This window comes from Rattus norvegicus, chromosome 7, assembly GCF_036323735.1.
Source record: "Rattus norvegicus strain BN/NHsdMcwi chromosome 7, GRCr8, whole genome shotgun sequence".
In the NCBI taxonomy this organism is placed as follows: Eukaryota; Metazoa; Chordata; class Mammalia; order Rodentia; family Muridae; genus Rattus; species Rattus norvegicus.
In genome coordinates, this window is record NC_086025.1 from 9,041,752 (window position 1) to 9,062,849 (window position 21,098).

At 58.1% G+C, this 21,098-nt stretch overlaps 2 protein-coding genes across 8 annotated transcripts in view; both read right to left on the bottom strand.

Annotated features, from left to right (window-relative positions):
• Window positions 1-373: 373 nt before the first annotated feature.
• Cactin (cactin, spliceosome C complex subunit) lies at window positions 374-6,056 on the bottom strand. Of its 2 annotated transcripts, none has more exons than XM_039079732.2 (9): window positions 4,958-6,056; window positions 3,700-4,270; window positions 3,420-3,565; window positions 2,906-3,068; window positions 2,664-2,778; window positions 2,188-2,380; window positions 1,686-1,805; window positions 1,314-1,591; window positions 374-1,163 (listed from the first exon to the last, which is right to left on the bottom strand). In XM_039079732.2, the coding sequence occupies exons 1-9, from the start codon at window positions 5,173-5,175 to the stop codon at window positions 673-675; spliced, it is 2,295 nt and encodes a 764-aa protein (XP_038935660.1). In that variant the 5' UTR covers window positions 5,176-6,056; the 3' UTR covers window positions 374-672. The 2 variants fall into 2 exon arrangements, with proteins under 2 accessions (XP_038935660.1, NP_001074916.1); NM_001081447.1 differs by having other exon boundaries at window positions 375-1,163; window positions 3,700-4,267; window positions 4,958-5,180.
• A 327-nt stretch (window positions 6,057-6,383) lies between these two features.
• Pip5k1c (phosphatidylinositol-4-phosphate 5-kinase type 1 gamma) overlaps window positions 6,384-21,098 on the bottom strand; it is a 28,617-nt gene continuing 13,902 nt past the window's right edge. The window contains 17 exon segments of one of the 6 annotated variants that reach the window (NM_001009967.2): window positions 6,384-8,591; window positions 8,998-9,075; window positions 10,433-10,510; window positions 11,293-11,419; window positions 12,223-12,324; window positions 12,656-12,688; window positions 12,807-12,945; window positions 13,208-13,369; window positions 13,689-13,773; window positions 14,220-14,268; window positions 14,505-14,588; window positions 15,258-15,463; window positions 17,041-17,340; window positions 18,552-18,704; window positions 19,687-19,804; window positions 20,309-20,439; window positions 20,828-20,920. In NM_001009967.2, coding sequence (NP_001009967.2) covers window positions 8,589-8,591; window positions 8,998-9,075; window positions 10,433-10,510; window positions 11,293-11,419; window positions 12,223-12,324; window positions 12,656-12,688; window positions 12,807-12,945; window positions 13,208-13,369; window positions 13,689-13,773; window positions 14,220-14,268; window positions 14,505-14,588; window positions 15,258-15,463; window positions 17,041-17,340; window positions 18,552-18,704; window positions 19,687-19,804; window positions 20,309-20,439; window positions 20,828-20,920 — 1,941 coding nt within the window. In that variant the 3' untranslated portion in view covers window positions 6,384-8,588. 6 annotated transcript variants of the gene reach the window in all.

The window sequence follows — 21,098 nt, forward strand, 5'->3', positions numbered from 1 at the left end:
TGGGAGAACAGAGGGGGCTATGTTTGGGCAGCAGTACAGTCTGATTCGGACAGGCATGTGTCCTGCTGCATTCTCAAGACCCCAGTCAGAGGCCATCAGGTTAGGGGCTGGGGATAACAGGGTGGCCTCTTGGCCTTGCCAATGGGTGACCCTGGTGGCAGATCTGGGCAGTCCACCAGTAACCTTGGCCTCCACTGGGTGCAATCCAGGACCTACCCCAGTGATGACCACCACACGTTCCCAGATGTGGCCAAGCCACATCTCCCCAGATGGTTGTGGTTTTAGGGTCAGGTGGGCAGAGAAGACCCTGTGTTCTGACCCTCCCCAAGCCACTTGGGTGTGGTATCTGTCCTGTGACTCAGAGCAGAAACCATTTTAGAATAAGCTTTCTATTAAACGTATCAAAACCATGTAGGGCTCCGCGGTTGAATAAGTCCACGGGAACAGGAACAAAGGGTTTCTGCCACCTCAAGCAGTCTTTCTAAAATCCTTTCAAGACAGGAAGGGACCTGCCAGAGGGGCTGCGGCCAGCACAGTGCTGGTGACTGAAGCCCAGAGGTGGTCCACGGATCCCCAAGGCTTCTGAAGAAGACCTCCTGGTCCTCTCAACCTTCCCATCCAGGAGCTGTCCAGGGGCCAGCATGGCAGGGGCGGGCAGCCTGCCCACAGGCGTCACCGGCGGTAGCGGTAGCGCTTGAAGTGGAACCAGAGCTGGAAGATTCCATTGGCAAACTGGCAGCGGAAGCCATGGCGGTGCGAGTACTCCCATTCTCGACTGACGATCTTGAAGGCGATGTCCTCGTAGGGCGGGCCTGCGTGGAAACGCAGGATGGCAAAGTCCCGGTTGTCAGCGCAGGCCTCCAGGAAGTACTCTGGTGTGGCACGTTTGCGGATGAGGTCCGGGTAGAAGATGTTAAATTTGTAGCCCTGCACGATCTTGGGTGGAGGGTTGTCAAAGTCATAATGTGTCTGGTTATATTTGTTCCATTCAAAGCCTGTGTGCACACGGTTAAAGAATCGCGGCTTCCGCGGCCGATACTTGTCGGCCCACAGGTAGGCGCGGCCACCCAGTGGCATCTCCACGCTGAACTGTGCCTCATCCTGCCCCATGCCCTCCCTCGCACGCCGGAAGAAGATGTCCTCAGCACTCTCGCTCGCGTCACCTGTGAGGGTGGAGGGGCCAGCAGAGGGGTCAGTGGGGGCCACCCACACTCCTCCTTGTGAGGGCAGAGGGGCCAGCAGAGGGGTCAGTGGGGGGCCTCCCTGCCCCTCCCCACCCCATTACAAGGTCCCTGGTCTGGGTCAGTCCCTACCTGTAGCCTGAAGCTGCTGGCGAGACAGCTGCAGGCGCTGCAGGTCCTCATGCGGCTCCAGCACATGCGCGTCCAAAGGCAACTCGTGCGCGGTGAGCAGTCGTGGGCTGTAGCGGCCAGCGTCATAGTCTGCCAGGCTCTGCTGGATCAGGTCCTCCTCCATCAGCACTGCCTCGCCATCTGCCTCTCCCTCTGCCTCGCCTGCTGCTGTGGTCTCCTCGGGTTCCACGGGGTCCACTGAAGTCCCAGGGCTGGGAGGCCGTTCCTCAGGTTCAGGGCTATACGGGTGGTGAAAAAAGCGATGAGGCCCATCCCTGCCAGGCCTGCACCAGTTCTTCCCCCACCTACAGGGTCCCCCACCTGCCAGGTCACCTGTGAGTGGCTGTGGGCTCTGACTTGAGGATGGGAAACAGCGGCTCACTCTCCACACCCTGCTCCTGCTTCAGTTTGAACAGCTTCTGTCTAAGGACATCTTGGTGGCGCTCACGGAGCCTGGGGAAAGGAAGGCGTGACCATCCCAGTCCCTTGGTAGGGCACATTCACACAGTGTGGCCCCAATTGGCCACAGTGCTTGGTCCAGTCAGATGGGGGACATCCAGAGGAACCAGGGCAAGCCAGCAGCCGCTATGTTTACAGCACACTGCCAAACATGCATGGAATCTATACACAGTTCGCTTGCCAGACGGGGAGGGGACAGAGGGAGGAGAAGAAATGTGGAGGAGTAGGGAGAGGACGGGGACTGGGAAGGCAGCAGGACAGGCAGCCCGGTGTTGAGATGACAAGCACTAGAGAAGCACTGGCCCTGGTGACCCACTGGCCAGGTGGTTATGAAGGCCAAGGAGGAACCCAGGTGCCGAGGACGTGGCAGCCTCACCTGGCCCTGGCCATGTGCGCGCGCAACTGCTGCAGCAGGCTCTCCCAGTAGCCCATGTCGAGGTTGGGGCCGCCGGCACGGATCTTGCCTTCGATGCCCTGGAAGATGACCTGCAGCTGGTTGTACGTCTTTCCCTTGAAGACGGACTGCACGTCAGAGCTGACCGAGGCGTTGACCCCCTCACGGCGCTCACCTGTAGGACGGGTTGCAGAGTATGGGCCAAGGTTCCCAGCTACCCCACCCTGTGGGCTCAGGAACAAGGACGAGAGGCCTGCCAGCCTCTAAGCTGGTGGAGGGTAGATGAGCAGTGCACCCATTACACTCTGCTGGCCCTGGGTGAAGGCCAGGGCTCTGTAGGCGGGAGTGCAGCTGTGCCAGCAGTGGCCATTCCCTGAGGCTCCCTAGCAGGCACATCCCGCTGTCCAGTGGAGGCCACTGCTGGCCCTGGAACTGGGAAGACGCCTCACCCTGCTTACCTGGGCCCTTGCCCGAGGCCTCCAGCTTGCGGAGCTTGGCAATCTCATCCTCTGTGATGGTTGTCATGTCTCGCCAGAAGTCCACGTTCTTGCCCTGCTCCAGCTCCATGTACACCTGTGGGGTGGGGCTGTGAGGGTGGAGTCTGAAGGAGGGGGCATGGGAGGGCTGGGTAATGAGGGGTGGGGTGAGGGCTGGGTAATGAGGGGCAGAGCAGAGCTAGGCACAGCTGTATGTGCAGCACCTGGATGTCCTCTAGCAGGTCCTCCATGTCTGCCACCGTGAGGCCGTTGAGGAAGGTGTAAGGTTCATGCATCTCCACTGCCAGGTCATCGTCCTCTGCACTGATGTACTTGGCCAGCAAGTCAATGGGCTTGGCCCGCCCGTCTCGGATTCGGATCTTGGAACTGTGGGAGGAAATGGGGTGGCAGGGTCAGGGGCAGAGTTTTGCTGGGATAGTTGACTCCAGGACTTTCCCACAGGACCGGGGAAAAGCTGACCGGAGGTCCCAACCAGTCACACAGGTTCAGCATGACAGGAGTGTCAGATGGCCCTCCCCAGGGTGGGACAATAGGGCTGTGCTGGGGTCTCCAACACCAGGACTGTGCTCAGGTTCCTTCAGTGAGGCCCAGGACACTCTGGACAATGACTTAACAGGGCTGCTTAGGGATCTGCCTCCTGAGTCCAGACACCACTCCTGGCAGAACCAGGGGAAAAGGAGATTGTAGTTTGCAGTAGAGGGCCAGGGAGAAGCGCACCGAAGCTTGGCCTGCCGCAAGTGGAAGCTGTCCTCCTGCTCCTCCCAGGTCTTAAAGTGCTCTGCCTCCTTCTCCCGTTGCAACAGTTCCAGTTCCTGCTCCCGCATGGCCTTCTCCCGTTCCCGCTCCAGCCGCAGCTGTTTTACCTGGGCAACAACAGAGAGCCACCCCGCTAAGAGGCATGTGCCTGGCATACCTAGCCTCCAGAACAGGATGTGAGTGAGGCACCAGAGACAGGAGGCCCCGAGCTCCCACGCGGCCATGCCCAAGGCTGGCCTACCTTTTGCAGCTCTAGCCGGTTCTCCTCCTGGATCCTCTTGTTACGTTCCTTCAGCTCCTTTTCCTCCAGGTGACCGATGCCTTTTTTCTCCAAGGCTTTGTTCCAGATAAAAGTGCCCAGCAGGTTGTTGTCTCCAAAGGGGTTGTCGGTGTTGGTGTAGCCCATGTACTCCTCACCCCAGCCCATCTTCTCACGCTTCTTGCGCTCCTTAGCTTCTTTCTTGGCCAGTCGCCGGGCACGCTTCTCCTCGGGTGTCTCGAAGGCCTTGAGCAGCTCTTCTTGCTGCTTTCGCTCCTCACGAAGCCGCAGCCGTTCCTGAAGGCTCTGCTGCTGACTCGCGGCCAGGGCAGCTACTCCAGGACTCCGGGAGCGTCTTGGGGAGTCAGAGCTAGATGCTGATGACCCTGGGGACCACGAATGCCTGTGACCCTTCCGGGCTCGGGAGCCCTGTGCTTGCTCCTCACCCGAGTCAGAGTGTGAGGACCGGTCCTGTGAGTGCCATCGGGGTGGCCGAAGGCTCCGGCTTCGCCTCCTAGACTTCTGCACACGGTTTCCTTCCGAATCTGACCTGCTAGGGGGTGGGGATGGGGTACACATCAAGACCTGCTCAGTGCTGAGTGCTGCTGGGGCACCATCCTAGGTGCGGGGGTCACAACCAAGATCAACACCCAGAGTATTTGCCTTTGTAGGTTCCATCAACCTGCAAATCACATCAGTCCTCATACAAACTAGGTTGCCCTTCATAGTAGGGCTACACAAGTCCCAGAACTATAACAGACAATACAGCAAGGAACCATGAAAGAGGAAAAAGCACCACCAGGTAGTATATTTGAGGACGTAAGTTCGAATCCCCAGTAACCACAGAAAAAGATAGCTATGGCTGTTCGAGTTTGTATCTCCAGTGTTGTATGTACAGTGTCCTGATTAGGCTTTGGTTAACTTGTTAGGAGTACAGCCATTTAAGAAGTAACTTCAACTGAGCAGAAATAACTATGAGAAATTGCAAAAATAAAAATTTAACTATGAGGCAACGGCCTCTGGAGGACACCTGAGCTACAACATCGAGTTTCTGCCAGCCTGAGACAAGATCGTGTCTATGAATAAATGGGTGGCGAGTATGGTCACTCAGTCCCCTGTGCTCATGCCCCGGGGTCCCCGGGAGTCTTCGTTGCTCCGGCTCAGCCCGGCAGACTAGCACTCAGCTAACGCCCCGCCTGTCCCTCAACTCCCAGGCCAGAGCAGCCCCCAGGACTCTCACCTGCGCCCTCGACTGCGCCGTTTGCGTTCGCGCCGCCGCTCATGTTCCCGTCGCCTTCGGCCGCTCCCCCCATGGCTCCGGCTCCGGCTCCGGCTCCGGCTTCGGCTCCGGCTCCTGCTGCAGCTTCTACTCCTACTCCGCTGCTTCCGACTCCTACGACCCGCAGATCGTGAGCGCGAGCGAGAGTGCGAACCCATTTGGCGGCCCGCGCCGCGCATGCGCGGGCCTAAACAACCAGGAAGCTTGGCGCCGGGGGCTTTCTTTTGCCGCGGCGCGCCCGGGACTGCCCAAGTTGCGCCTGATCCTAGGGAGTGACTTACTCCCTCTACCGCAGACTCCAGGGACGACACAACTCGAGATTTCTCCGGAGTTCTCAAGCTTGGCACGCATGTTGTATTCCTAACGGGATGCCATTAGAACCAGAGGATTGACGTTCCATTCAGGCAGTGAAGAAGACTGACGTAGACCGGTCCTCGCACCCTAGTGGGCCTGCTAGCGGAGTGCTTAAGAAACTAGGAGGCGGTTGTTACAGGGCGGAAGAGGTCTCTGGTGGGCGGGGTTAAGGAAATCAGGATTTGCAGGGAGCAGGACTTGGGGAGGCGGGACCTAGCAGAAAGCTTACAGGAAAAAAGTGGAGCTGGGTTGGGGTATATGGAGATTGACAGTTGTGGGTTGGGAGACCGGGCCGGGGACCTGAGCGGAGCGGGGCCTGGAAAGGAACCCAAGAATGGCGGTTACGGGAGCCGGGGTGGGTGGGGTCTAGTAAGCTAGATTGACAGGCGTAGACCAGTGGGCGGAGGAGTGCATATCAGGACCTGAGAGGGCGGAATCGGGGCTGAGCAAGATTGACATCTGTAACCAGGAACTGTGAATAGGTACAGGCAGGATGTGTAGTCGAGAGTTTCGGACTGAGGAATGGAAGGAAGTGGAGCCGCGGTGGGCGGGCCTTGGAGGTGAGATCGACACATTGGACCTGAGGGCCGGGCCAATGAACTCAAACTACGCTAGGAGTATGGCTGGGCCCGGAAGGGGACGTCAAAAGGGGCGTGCCGAGAGCGGGCGGAACTTAAACGTGCGAGGCCGCGTGTAGTTCTAAAAACTGAAACCCGGAGAGCCGAACGCTCGCGGGAGACCTGGATCTTCTAGGCTAGCCTGGCAGCAACCGGTTCCGCGCTAATAAAACACAAGACAGGAAGGGACAGTTTCTGGCTGACTCCTGGAAGTGTCTTGAGTAGTACTTCGCCGGCCAGCTTGTGTATACTGCGCTCAACTTGCGGATAATCTATGGATAGGGAAGTTTAGGCTTGGAGAAATGAAGTCATCTGCGAGTTGGATTCCATCACGTGGGATCCAGGGAGGGTTTAAAGCGGTGTCCGCCTTCACCTGCTCTTCCGTCCCATGCACGCAGAATTCACCGGAGACGAGCTGTTTCTTATTAGAGATTTATTACAGATCTCAAAAAGAGGGGTGTGACAGGTGGAGCGGGAACCTGGGCTGCATACATTTGCCGGCTGCGCTGGAGGGACAGGCCCCACTGGTTGGTGCCAAGGGGACACTGTACTTGGATTGTCAAACACCAGATCACATGGGCTGAGGACCCGGGATCCCTATTCCTGATGAGTAAGACACAGGAGGTTTGTAGTTTACAGAATGGATTCAACAATAAAAACAGGATGTGGGGGAGGATGTGCGATGTGATTTTTAACCACTGGGAGAGAGGAGCTAGGGGTAAGAGACAAGGGGCTGCAGAGACAGTACCGTGCCAGGGGACCCCACGGGAAGGGCATATTGCACTGAGGTTGGTGTGGGGCTGGACAGGGGACTTGCTGGGATGGCTTGAGGAGAACAGAGGCGGGCCGGGGAGGGCACCTCTTCAGCCTTGGAGGCGCCCCCAGGCAGGCCTTTACAGTACAGTTCACACACCGTCCACGGTGGGGCGATAGCGGCCATCATAGAGAACAGGATGGGAGGTGGGGTCACGAAGATATTTACAGATTCTCTTTTGAGAGAGTCTCATGTAGCCCAGGCTGGCCTTCAACTGGATACAGCCAAGGATGGCCTTGCACTCCTGCTCTTTCTGCCTGTTTCCCAAGCGAGGGATGGCAGCTGTGTGCCTCCCAATCTGGTTTCTGTGGTGCTGGAATGGAACTCAGGGTTTATGCAGCTGGGTGAGTTCTGCCCACTGAGTGGTAGGGCCAGCCCTGTGATTTTTTTTTTCCTTTTGGTCTCGTTTTACTCTAACCCACGCGAGCCTGGAACTTGCCACAACCCTCCTGCCTTAACTTTCCAAGTTCAGGGATGGCAGGTGTGACATGCTTGCCTGGTGTGTGCAAGCCCCAACCCCTTAGTTAACTCATGCAGCAGCTCCCCACGGTGTGTTCACTGTGCATTCCTCAACAGGAAGGGGGCTGATGTGAGGTCCAGGGACAGGCATCTGCCCATCTCTCCTACTCTCCCCCTCCAGGGGTCCTCTCCCTGGCCATGCCTTTTCTGGCCACGATGGCAGTGTCATGCTCCACACTGCCTCCACAGGCTGCTACAGTCCTTGGAAGCCAGATAGCCCCTGTCCCTGAAGGTGCAACCCAAGAGGCCCATGAAGCTGACCCAAAGGTTGTGTCCTGTGGCTGCGTGCTTTCAGAACATTCCTGCTTGACTCCGCCTACCGTGGGTGGAACATCCACGAAACAGAGGCATAGCATAGCTGGACTGCACCCAACACACTGGGGTCTGCCCAGTGGAGAATGCTTGCTGCGATCTCCCTGGTGGTCAGTAGATATGGTTGGCTTTGCTGAGGTGATGTCCCTTTCTTACTCTCTTCAACCAAGGTAAGGACCAAACTCTCACTCTGCAGCCTGAAGCCTGGCTGTGCCCTTCTTGGGGGCAGAGATTTCCCTGGGAGTTGAGGGGACCCACAGCACCAGCTCAGGGTTTCATGGGGATGAGAGGCAGACAATATGGAACCTCCCAGTCAGCATCAGGTGATTGTAGCCACAAGACATGCGTAGGGACATCCTTCCAGTGGCAGTAAACAGATGCAGAAAGACCACAGGGCATGACTAGTCCTGGTTTGCTTGGGTCCCAAACCTGAGGTGAAGGAGGGGCTCTGTTGAGGCGACCCAACTCAGGAACACAGACCCGGGACGGCAAGCCGCGGCTCCAGGGCCTGTCTCCTCTGCCAGTCATAACGAGCTCTGGAGTGTGTGGGGTTTACTGGAGCTACCTGGCCACTGTCCCCAGGGTACTGAGACACATAGAACCTGATCCACCAAGGCTGGTGGCTGCAGCCTCTTCCTGGGTTTTTTGTGTCTTGTCTTTTTCCTAGAAAAACACTCCTGTGCTCCCTCTCCGTCCAAAAAAAGGGGGGGGAGGGGTGGACCCAAAATAAATACAGAATGTGCACTCCAAATCTTGCCGCCCCAACAGGCACAGGTAGCAGCAGATGGAGGCCTGACCTATCCTGGGGCTGGGCCTGGCCAATGGCGTCCGTCAGTGGGGAGGGAGAGAACAAGGTCGGGCCAGGGCCATCGGGGTGATGTCGCTGAGCTCTGAGCCCCAGTGGGGGGCAGCGCCTCCAGGAAGTGGCTGGGGTGGCAGAAGGACGCTGGGCTCCAGATTGGGGACTGCATAGAAGTTACTGCAAAGACCAGAGAGGGGCAGGTGAGGGAGGGCAGGACCCAGGCGGGGGCCCCAGCCACCCACTAAACTTCCTAGTGCAGCCTCAGAGCTACAGGTGTAGGTGGCCCTGAGGCCAGGCCTGGTTTTCCTGGGCCAAAGGGCTGATACACCTAGAGATCCCTGTGCCTAGAGAAGCGGGGAGGGAGGCGGGGAGGAAGGGGTAGAGGGGGAGGAGTCGGGGGAAGGGAAGAGGAGGGGCTGAGCAAGAGGAATCTCAGGAGAAAAAAAGAACAAAAAAAAAAAAAAAAAAAAGAAAGGGAAGAGGAGGCGCCGGAGGAAAGGGAGGAGGAGCTAGGAGGGCTGGGAGTCACCAGGGGAGAGGGAGGAGCTCCGGCCTAGTCCTCCCACCCTACCTGGGGACTTACTGTGTCGCTCTCGCCGTCGGAGGCGGGCCGTGCGCTATAGTGAAGCGGGGAGTACACCCAGCTCCTCTCGTCGGTGGGCTGCGCAGCGCGTGCAGGAGGGGTGCAGAAGAGCAGGGGGCGAGGAGCAGACAGGCAGAAGGAAGAGACAGAAAGTAAAAGAGGGGGACCCCCAACCCTGGGGAGCAGCCGCAACCCCGGTTCCCCCTGTAAGGGGCACCTGCCCCCAACCCTCGGCCCTGGGGAAGCAGCGGAGGCGGCGGCAGCAGCGGGAAGCAGTTAGTGAAGCAAGAGGGCCGGCAGGGGTCGGGCCAGGAGGTTTCCTCCCCACGTGCCCCATGTGTCCCACTACCCTGGTCCCCATCTGTCCAGCCTGTAGTGGAGCGGGGCCCCCCCTGCTTTGACCCCGGGCTTACCCTACCCTCGACAGCCAGCCCCAAGAGCCTGCTGCTGAGCACAGGCAGACGTGACACTGCAGCTTCGGCCGCTGAGCACTGTGAGTGCAGGGACATGGCTCCTGCATGAGTTCCATCCAAGCTGAGCCTCATCAGACTCCCCCAGGCCCAGAACCCCAGAGAGCCGGTCTTGGGCTGTCACCCTGCCTTCTTCAGGGCTTCCCAGTGGCAAGGAGCACAGGCCTGGGAGTGGGGCACTGAAGTGCCTCAGACGACAAAGTTCACAGTGCTGAGCAGATAGATCAAGAGTGTATGGGTGGGGTGGGGGTGGTAACACCCCCTCTACCCAGAGGCCAGTGAGATAGATGCCCACGGTCTACCTCCTGCAAGGAGCCCAACAGTCTACCCTGCAGAGGTTAGCCTTGCACCCCCAACTTTGCCATCCCTGGCTCAATGAAATTGCAGATCCTGCTTCCACATCTTAATGCTGGGGTGACAGACATCCTGCTACCTCCAGGGCTGTGAAGGTAGCTCTGGGAAGGTCACCCAGCCTCTCTGAGCCTCATACTTATTGTTGAAATGGAGGTAACAGGCCCAGCTACGAGGTGCACTACAGTCCAGTCATGTGTCCTGGGAGGTCACTTGACAAGTGACGACTATGAGGATGGGTTCTTCTGAACCCTGTGCCCTTGTGGGTTCCTTTGTGTGGCCTGAGCCTCAGTTTCTCTCCTGTGAAGTATGCAACGGAGGGAGGGCAGATCCTCACTCGGTGGTCCCTGCAGCACAAGGCTCAGCAACACTAAAGGCTGGAGGGTCACGGGGTGCCCACGCCTGTGACATGAGTAGGTTGGGGTCTTGCAGACCTGGACACAGATGAGTAGTTGAGAAGGAGTGGTGCTCGGGTCATAGCGTGTCTCTGGTCTAGGTGGGGCTCAGCTGACCTACACTACAGCTGTGATTCCCCTTGGTCACTTGAGAGAAGGGGTGTGGGGTGCTGTGTTCTGGAGCCCAATCTCCACGAGTGGCAGACTGTGGTCACTTACAGCGCCTGTGTGGCTTGGTGTCACGGCCCGCAGTTGGCGACGACGGGGAGAGAAAAGCCAGTATCTCCCGTGGGCGAACTGGCCACACAGTGGGCCGGGCGGGAGGAAGGAAGAGAGGAGAGGGTAGAGGATGAAGCGGGAACCAGGCAGGGGATGCAGGTGGGCAGCTGAGTAGGACTAGCAGGCACAGGCGACTGAAGCAGGATGTTTGGCTGGGTCGGGGCCTAGGGACCCCATAAGACCAGAACCTAATACGGGACACAGCTCCGGGCACTCCCAGGCCCAAACCAGCAGCACACATGGCCCCAACATGGCTGACAATGTGTCTGACCAGGTGGGAGCGCCGGCCTTACTGGAGCAGCTTAGGGACAGCGGGTGAGTTAGTAGGGAGCAGTGAGGGCCCCAGGTGGGAGAGGACAACCCTAGATCCCAGATGAGGTTTCAGCACCAGGGTCAAGAGATGACGCTAGTGCCAGCTGACCCACAGGGGGTGCTGCTGCTCTGACCTGCTTATGGGCCCACGACCACAGGGTCAGTCAGGATGGTCTCAGATCTGCAAGGTCTGGGCTGTACTAGCCTTGTCCACAAAGGGGCACGTCCCACCTTACAGAGCAGGCGACATGGAGTCCTCCTGCCTGTCACTCACCGGGTTCCCAGGCCCCACTACCATAAGTATCACCTCCCGCACAAGGATGAAGCTTTCTCATGGGTTCCCAGCTTGACAGAGACACAGGGCCTCAGTCTTTGCTCAGGTCTCCCCATGGACAAGAGGAGCAATGGCCTGCCACCCAGAGTGATCACACCAGAGACAGAAGCAGCTGTGACTGTCCGCAGCCTCGGGAGCCTTTGGGGGAACTTACAAAATAGATGTCTGTGGAAGGCGCATCTTCCTCATCAGAGGCTTGGCTGGCGGGCTCTGAGGCCTGGCTGGCAGCGTCTACTTCCACCGTGGCTGCTGCCGATGCCCCAGATGGGGGAACCTCCACTCTGGAGACACACGAACAGTGATGGGGTCAGAGATGGTTCTGTGCACAGCCCACCCTCCCAATGCTAACTGGTACTACCAACTCTCTATCTCAGGGGACACTGTTTGGAGACAGGTCTCAACCCACAGCTATCTGTGCTGCTCAGTTCTCTCAACTGGACACAAAACAGTCATCCCTGAAGAGGGAATGGTGATCGAAGAAAATGCCCCCCAACCCCACTGTCCTGCACATGAGTCTGCCCCTGCACATGGGTCTACAAGGCATTTTCTTTCTTCTTTTACTGATAACTTTTACATTTATTTTGAAACAGGGTCTCTCAACACAGCCCAGCTGTCCCGGAACTCGCTCTGTACACCAGGCTGGCCTCAAATTCAGAGATCCCCCTGCCTCTGCCTGCTGAATGCTAGGATGAAGACGTGTGCACCACCAGACCCAGTCAGTGGGGCACTTTCTGTATTGATTGATGTAGAAGGGCCCACCCACTCTGGGCAGGGCCACCCTGCAGCCAGGCCTGAGTATATGAGAAAGTGGGCTGAGGCACCTCCCATGCCCTCAGTCAGCTTCAGTCCTGACTTCCCTTAGTGATGGAGGTGACTTTAGAGCTATCAGTGGAAATAAATCCTTCCCTTCCTAAATTATGGTCATGGCACTTATCACAGTAAGAGAAACCCTGAGACGCTGTCCTGCCTCAGTGCTGGGGTGACAGCTCGGCCTGGTGTCCCCTTCGTGTTAAGAGCGGGCGGGGTGGGTTTCTGTTCTAGGGTGACTGCAGCATCAGTCCCCCTGAATAAGGAGCACACTCACCCTGCACCCTGCTCCTTGGGGACGACAACCCCCACACCACACACTGGCTCCACCTGCACAGTTATCTTCTGCAGGTCTTCCGCATGCAGCTCCTCCTGGGGCCTGCAGAGGACGGCCCAACCTCAGTTTCCTCCCCGACCCCAGAGCTGCATGCAATTCCTGGTTCCCGGGGAGTCCTAGCCTGGGGTGGTCCCAGGCGGGGGCAGCCGCTGGGCCCTGCTGAGGCCTGGAGAGCATTCGCAGAACAAGCAGGTGGCCCTGTGGCCAGAGGCCCACGCTGGGGAGCTGGGGTCTGGAACTGAGATGCAGGAGGGTCGGAAGGTTCTGGAAGCCGGCCAGGCCTGTAGTGTCTGTGGGGCGAAGCCTGGAGCTCAGTGCCAAATGTTGGTGCCTTTTAAGGGTGGGTGGGGCCATGGGGAAAGAAGGGGCTCACCGGCCATCCTGGCCTGAAGACTGCGTACGCCGCCTGTGGGAGAAGTACAGAGGAGATAGGTACCTGCTGTTGGAGCTGTGCTGACACAGGGCTGTGCCCGTCTGCTCCGGCACCAGCTCCACACTGCTCCGCCAACCCAAACCCTGCCCACCTGTACCGGGGCTGCTCTGATGTGTCTGAAGGGGACCGCTCTGGGATGGAGAGGGAGGTGGATGACAGGGTGGTGGCGATAGAGGCTGTGGTGGCTTCCTCAAAGGACGGTGGGGTGCAGGGCAGGAGGTCAGGCCGGCCTGTGGGAGCAGCAAGCAGGAGCCTGTATGGCTGCAGCCCATCTCCCCTCCCACTCAGCTCCACCTCAGGAGCTGGCCTTCTGCCCCGGCCTATCAGCCACCCCATCCACTCTGGTCAGCCATGTTAGTGTCAGAAACCTGGACCACTGAACAGGCTGCCCTGTGACCTCTGCAGCCACGCATGGCATGCCCCAGCCCATGTGCCCAGGGGGTTCCTCCGAGGGCTGGTTTCCTGGGTGCCTGAGCCCAGGTGGCAGGTCACCTTCATCCTCCAGCGTGGGGTAGCTGCGGGCTCCCCGCAGGTCGTACTGCACATCCTCTCTCTCACTGGGGATCTGGCTAGCTGAGAAGGCTGCGGTGGGCCCCAGGGGCTTGACTGCGAGCAGGGCGCCACGCCCTTTCTTAGATGGAGAGGACTTGAGGGCTGCAGAGTCGGGAGAAGGGAAGGGGCGAGGGGTCAGTGCTGGGATGCTCTCCAACTCCATCGCTTTCTGGCAGCAGCCCTCCGTCCTTCCTTCACTGTCTATGTCCTGGGTTCCACCTTTTAGGGCTGCACAGGAGGCTGGGTGCAGCCTTGCCTGCTTGCCCCTCCCAGTGTCCTATGGGAACTGGTGAGATGTGGTCCCAAAGGGCTCAGGGCTCAGAGCTCACTGGAGCTCTCCTGGCCGATCTCACTCTTCCCCCAACCCCAGCTGGGGACTCGCTGGCTGGCTCTTGTCCCCCTCCCACAGGTGGTGGCTCACAGGAACTCTTCCGGAAGACCGTGCTGCTCATGAACTTGAAGAAGCGCTCGGCATAGAAGCTGGGCCGGTGGACTGAGACGGTATCCTAGGAAAGTGGGGCAAGGATGAGGTCACGGGCAGGGTAGGGACGAGTACATGATGCACACATGCACCCGCTTTTGGCTTGTTTGCTGACACTCGGTCACTATGTAGCCAAGGCTGACTGACCTCAAACCCAGGATTCTCCTGCCTTAGCCCCTTGAGTGGTTGGATGACCGGTGTGCTGCCCTTTTGCCTCTCCCCCCTAACCTTAGCACACATTCTGCCAGGACCATCCTGAGAACCCTTTGGAGAGCTTCTCTGTTCTGTGGGCAGTCTTAGACGCTGGAGTGACTCACTGAGGAGCCCAGCAGCTCAGCACACGGCGAGACCCTTCCCAGCACTCACGTGGACACCAGGCCACAGGCTGAGCTGCAGAACACACTATGTCCCCTGCCCATTCTAGCCTGCTCAGTGCCAGGCCAAGGGGTGCAATGAGTGAATGGCACTCACCCCATCGTGGACGAGGGCCTTCCAGGTGTGTTCTAACTTCTTGATGAACCTGGGGACAGATGGGGCCCAGACTGTTAGCCCGCTGGCCCAATGCCAGTCTGGGAGGCAGGGCTCAGAGGACCCCTTGGAGCAGCACTGACAGGAGCAGAGTTGAAGTGAAACCTAGAAGGCTGGGTAGGCTGGGGTCAAGGGGAGTGGGTAGGTGGGCGTGGCCAAGCAGCCTGGAGAGGTGTGGCCAGGAGGAAAGAGGTGAGCACTTTAGCCTGGTGGGTGTGGCTTGCGCACCTGTAGGACTGCAGAATGTCAATGATTCCGATGTGTAGGAGCAAGCGCTCCCCACGCCCATTCACGGCTGGGATCCCACCCATCCTGTGGAGAGAGGCTTGAATCAGCGGATCTCAGAAAGGCCAGGCTCACAACTCTGGGAAGCACCACATTGGGAGCAGACAGGCGGGCAGCCAGAAGCTACCCTGGGGACACGTCCCCATCCCCACAAACGCACAGCACCGGGGCATGTCTGCCTCAAACATCCTAAGGGGTTAATGCAACAAGTCTGCCCATAAGGCCCGGTCAGGTCAGTGGCCTTCCTCGCCTCAGTGGCCCCAAACCCTGAAGCTGAAGGCGAAGCCCCACATGGGGAGCACAGGCTGTACGGGGCCTCTGCTCACCCTTGTCCCTCACAGGTGAGCCGTGGCGTTGGCAGCTCTCAGAGGCTCTCGCTCTCAACTCTGCAGGGCGTGGTGCCCTCCCTTTCAGGGCCACTGGGGTGTGGACTGGATGAACGTACGTGTGTGTGTGTGTGTGTGTGTGTGTGTGTTGAGCAGGCCTCCTGCTGGGCCGCTGCAAAGCCACTGTTCCTCTTTTTTACACAGGTCTCACTACGCTGCTCTGGCTGGCCTGGAACTCGTGAGATCCCCTGCCTCTGCCTCCAACCCATGTGCTGAGATGTGAGTGGATGCCACCTGGCCGGCTTCTCTGCCCCTGTACTGGGCCTGTGACTGCACTGCAGCTTTCCGACAATGAGCGTGCCCCACTCACGTGTCATCTGTCTCAATGGCCTCCCCACGGGCAGCTCCGCCCTGAATGGACTCCATGGCTGTGGAGTAGAGGGCCTTCTGGGCCACCGGCCGCTTCTCGTCAGCCTTGCTCTGGGCGCCCTCGGCCTGGCGCTCCCGCTCCTGCTGGTCAATGTTGTGCACACCCAGCAGCAGGCTGTAGTCCATTATCTTGAAGCTCTCCAACACCTGTGCCAGGGACACCAGGGACATGGGCCAGGGGACAGGTGGTGCAGCGCCAACCCAGATGGAAGGGACCCAGCACCTGGCAAAGTGTCTAAGTGTCATCAGGACGAACAGGGCTCTCCCAGATGGAGGGCTGGGCCCAAGAGGAGTTGCTTGGTCCTGGGTGGGAGGGGTAACTCCCAGGCCTGGAAGCCACAGCCCCTCAGGACAGGTAGAAGACCCAAGAGTCCCTCGGGGAAGCTGGGAGCTATGGACAGTGAACTCAGAAGACAGGGCCTTGTTTGGTTCACATCTTTAATTCCAGCACTTGGGAGACAGATGCAAGCAGAACTGTGTCTCTGGGTTCAACCTGGTCCATAGAGCAAGTTCCAGGACATCCTGGGCTATGTCATCCAGACTGCAACCCAAAGGTGGCAATCCTGGCCTCAGGCTCCCAGGTGTAGAATGACAGGCAAGTCTGTCTGTCTGTCTGTCTGTCTGTCTGTCTGTCTGTCTCTCTCTCTCTCTCTCTCTCTCTCTCTCACACACACACACACACACACACACACACACACACACAGCCTTCCTTTAGTCTTTGGGCTGCATCCTCTCCCCTCCACTGTCCCTCGTACCCCAAGACTCTTCCAGAATCCTCACATCCTGGTCACTCAGGACCATCACGCAGACCCAGGTGGCCCAGGTATCCTCCCTTCACACCTGTTTTCTGTAGCACCAGGATGGAGTCCTGGGTCCGCCTCATAGAGGACAGGGTCTCTACAGGGTCTAACTTCTTGTTTTTTCTCTCTTTAAATTTAATTTTACTTTTTACTTGTTCACTTTATTTCCTACTTACTGCCCCCTCCTGGTCACCCCTCCCACAATCATCTCACTCTCCCCTTCTCCTCTGAGAGGGTTGGAGCCACCCTCTGTAACTCCTCCCACCCCCCACTGAGGTCAGACCAGGCAGCCCAGCTAGGAGAACGTACCCGACAGACAGGCCATAGTGTTTGGGGTAGCCCCCGTTTCAGGTGCTCGGGACCCTCATGAAGGCCACACTGCACATGTTACATATGAGTGGGGCCCAGCCCTGCATGTTCTTTGGTTGGTGGTTCAGACTCTGAGAGCCCCAAGGGTCAAGGTCAGTTGACCTGTTGGTCTTCCTGTGTCATTCAACTCCTTCTTTCTTTCTTTTTTTTAAAAGATTTATTTTATTCATATGAGTACACTGTAGCTGTCTTCAGACACACCAGAAGAGGGCATCAGATCCCATTACAGATGGTTGTGAGCCACCATGTGGTTGCTGGGAATTGAACTCAGGACCTCTGGAAGAGCAGTCAGTGAGCCATCTCTCCAGCCCCCTCCTTGTTTCTTTTTGTGTGGCGCTGGGGACAGAGTCCAGGCCAGCCCTGTGCCAGCTAAACACTAACCACCAAGAGCACCACAGCCCCACCTTCATTTTCTATCTGGGGATAGGTTAACTTACCCAAGGTTTGACCCTAGTCTGAGTGGTCCTCCTGCCTCAGCGTCCCAAGTGCTGGGACAACAGGACTCACCAGTGTGAACTGGCTCCAGTCCTGAGCTCCAGTGGGGCAGAAGCTTACCAGGCAGTCTCGCTGCAGCGTCTTGACCAGGGCGCCAAAGGTGTCAGAGTCCAGTAGCAGCCCCTCTGGCATGTCCTGCATGAAGTCCAGGTCCTTGTAGGTGGGCAGGCTCTTCTCCTTCTCCTTCTTGCTGGCCCTGCGCTTGTACGTGGAGCCCTTGAGGTCGAACTTGAGGTGCATCTTGACGACACGGGGCAGCACATTGTTCATGACCACCACTCGAATGTTCTTGCCGCCGGACTGCACACAGTACAGCCCATAGAACTTGGGCAGCAAGGTCCGGGGGTTCTGGTTGAGGTTCTGTACGGTGAGAGTACAAGGAGTCATCATCTGGTGGCTGTCACTGACGCCCAAGGTCCAGCTTGATCCTCAGATCTCAGCAGAGTCAGGGGATGACTTCTGCAACCTACACCCCAGCCCCAGCCCCTCACTGGGGGATTCTAGGCAGGGCACTGCCCTGACCACACCCAAAACCTTCTTATCTTATTGTTTTTTGACTTTTGATTTTTGTTTGTTTGGTTTTTGGTTTTTGAAGTTAGGGTTTCTCTGTGTAGCCCTAGCTGTCCTGGAACTCACTCTGTAGACCAGGCTGGCCTCGAACTCAGATGTGGACTACCACTATCTGGCTCTGTTCTAGTTGTTTTTATTTTATGTGCATGTGCTTGCCTACATGTGTAAATTATGCATGTTGTGTGTACCTGGTGCCCAGAGGCCAGAAATGGCCATCAGATCTCTTGGACGTAGGCCGTGGGCAGCCACGAGCCTACACTGGGTGTTGAGAACTGAGGCCAGGTCCTCTGTGAGAGCAGCTGGTCGTCTAACCACTGCACTACCTCTCCAGTTCCTATTAACACTCTTTTGTTTGTTTCTTTGGCTTGCAGACCGGATGTCGGCCTCTAGTCGCCCTGTCTCATTAGCACACCCTGCTCCTTGCCATTTAGGCGTGTTTGTGCACACATGCATATGACTGCATGGTACACCACACATGTAGAAGTCAGGAATCACCTCTTATACTGTGCTTCCTGTTCAGTGTATCACACCAGGGACAGGCACCGCTCCCCTTGAGCTGCCCTAGGCTGAAGCTCGTGTCTGCAGTCTCCCCGTGCTCTGGAGGCCAGAATTCTCACCCCATCCCAGGCACCCAGACATTGGCTCCTGAGCTCAGGAGTCCCACCTGGGCATCAATCAATGGAAGGGTGATGCTTCAAAGGGGAACCAAGCCAAGGCTGCACTGAGCTACCCAGGGTGGTCACTTCTAACGCTCCTGGTCCGTCCCGCCTGGGACTGGCAGTCTGGCCCTGTTAAGCAGAGGAGACCCTGCTCCACTGGCCTCTCATAAGAGGTACAATGGCTGTGGCTCACTGCATCCCTGGCCCTCATGCGCCTGAGAAGAGGAGCCCGAGGGGCGTGGAGGACTGAGGTGGGCATTCCTGCAAGCTTCCCCATGCTGGGGCCCCTGAGAAGGTTCTAGAAGTCCAGCTCCCACCCGCCCACCTGCCCACACCACGCACCATATAGTAGCCAGGCAGCAGTTTCTGCAGGAACTCCGCCTCCTTGTGCATGACAGTCTTAATGATGAACTCGTCATCGCTGGTGACGTAGAAGACGGAGCCACTGGCACCCGGGTTGGACAGCTCAATGAGTGGCTCGTTGCAGAGTGAGTACTGCAGGGCAGGGCAGGGAGCTTGAGGGTGTGGCTCCGTCTGCTCGGACCCCAACATGTAAGTGTACTGCATTACAGATTGTCGGCCACAGAGTGTGATGGGCCCAGGCATGTTCTCCCGTGACAAGGCCCCTGCTTCCCTTCAGCCGCCACGGGCACGTACTTTGAGGGATGCTCCACAAATGGGTGACAGTGGCTACACCTCTGACCCTTCTACCTAGACCTGGAACCTCTGTGTGATAGCCACAACCCTGCAGCCATGCTGGGTCACGGGACCTTCCGAGGTGGAGGCTGGGTGCATGCTGGCCCTCAGCCTATGGCTGGTTTCCTTCCCCACTTCTTGCCCGCTGACATTCACGTGTCATCTCTGTACGTCAGTCTTCCCCACACTCCAGGAGGGGATGCTGATGTGTAGGGACACATGTCTAAGCCGCGTCGCATCTGTTCCCCAGCCAGGCCATCTGTCTGTCCTTCCTCCACCCACTGTGGTGAGCCACAGCCATCTCTGAAAGGCGGGGACACCTGCACTTGCTGCACTTCTCTCCTGCACCCCTGCTGTCCCATCATAACCACTGGGAGGTAAAGGGCCCTCCTGGGAACTGGCCGAGAGATGCCTGCCCCATGCCTGTGCCCCAAGTTCGCTTCCCCCAAGGGCCTCTTCGCCAAAGATGCCCTAGGCCTAAAGCCCCAGCCATTCTTTCTAGATGAATCCAGAGCCTCCTGGAAACTGTGACCAACTCAACAGGAGCCGGTCCGGTATATAAGGGGCAGAAAAAGCACAACAGGGCAGGTTGCCATGAGGAGACCCACAGTGACAGCGGCAAACCAGACCCCACGGCCGAAGACTTGGTCCCCAGTACGTGCTCCTGGGTGGTGCGTGGCGGAACCCAGGAGATGTGAGGTCACAGGGAGGTGTGCCCCTAGGGGTCATGGTCTCCATCTGGGGGAGCTTGGTACTTGGTGATGCTGACGGATACACTTACCAAGTAATCGTCCGGACGGATACCAAAGAGCTCCCGGAAGTAACGGAAGGCAACAGGTGCATAGGTCTTGAAACGGAAATCCTGGAAGTGGTGGGCGGGGGTAAGGTTGCTCCCTTCGCTGCAGAGGGGGACGCAGGGGGAGAGCTGTGAGGGATGGTGACTTTTTCGGCTGCCTCTCCCCATCTGTCCCAAGCACAACCCCACAAAGAACTTGGGATCGCTGCTTAGTGAGGATGTTGTGACAGGCTTCAGGATACACCCTAACAACATCCCTCCTTTCCTCGAACACACATGTGCACGTGGAGGTCAGAGGTCGACACCTCCCCACCGCATTCTCTGACGGGGACTGCCGGTGTGGCTGTGAATTCTCTGCCTCCCGTACGCTGAACTTAGAGACAAGCACCAGCGCCAGCTTTTGAGTGGGCTTTGGGGCCAGAACCTGGAAGCACATGCAGGACCAGCTTTGGCCAAGGAGATGCAAGCAGGGCAAACACCATGTGTGTCTCCTCCTTCCTGCAGCTAAAACACTAGCAGGCAGGAGCACAGGCAGTCCTGCTGGTGGCAGTTGGCACACTCAGACCCAGCCATGAAGGGCGGGCAGCGCTGTGGTGCCAGGGCCTACCTGGGAAAGAAGATGCTCTCCACCACATAGAAGTCCTGCATGAGCACATCGCGTTCTGGCTTAGAGCTGAGGTTGCCCACCGTGTACCCAATCCCCAGTTGGATGGCACCCTTCAGGGTGGACGAGGTGGTCTGTGGGAGGGTTGGTGGCATCAGGACCCCTGAGGCCTCTCTGTCCTGTGCTGCCTGCCCCCCACCCTACCCCCACCCCTGGGGATATATCCAGCTGCACCCATCCAACCCCTTCCACAGCCACACGGCAGGGGCTCCACGACAGAAGTGAATTCTGGGGTGCGGGGCTCAGGGGGGTTAGTCATGTCTCATGGGGATGGTGTAACACAGTGTTCCTAGAACTAGACAGCAGGGACCATGTTACATCTCTGATGGTGGACACTTTAAAGTGTAACTGTAAACTGAACAGTGCTGCCTATCTCGCCACGCCTCACACCAACATCCATGCAGGAGCTGGGGGCCGGTCACAGGGGTCTCTCTTCCCAGCCCCCACACCTGTCTCGGGTACCTTCTTATACGTAGTCTCTCCAGACGCATCCACGCCTCGATGGCCCAGCTTCTTCCCATGGCCAGGGCCTGGCTGCCCTGTCACCAACGGGGCCTGGGAGACAGGAACCAAAAACAGTTTAGGAAAGAAGCCAGAAGGTTCTGTAAGTGCAGAAGGTTGCTGTGCTGTGCTGGGGCGGGTCACCAGGGCCGAGCTGCCTGTGGTTCTCTACACCTGCCACCAGGGGGCACACTGCTCCCAGAGCCCAGATCATCCCCACGCCATCCTCGGG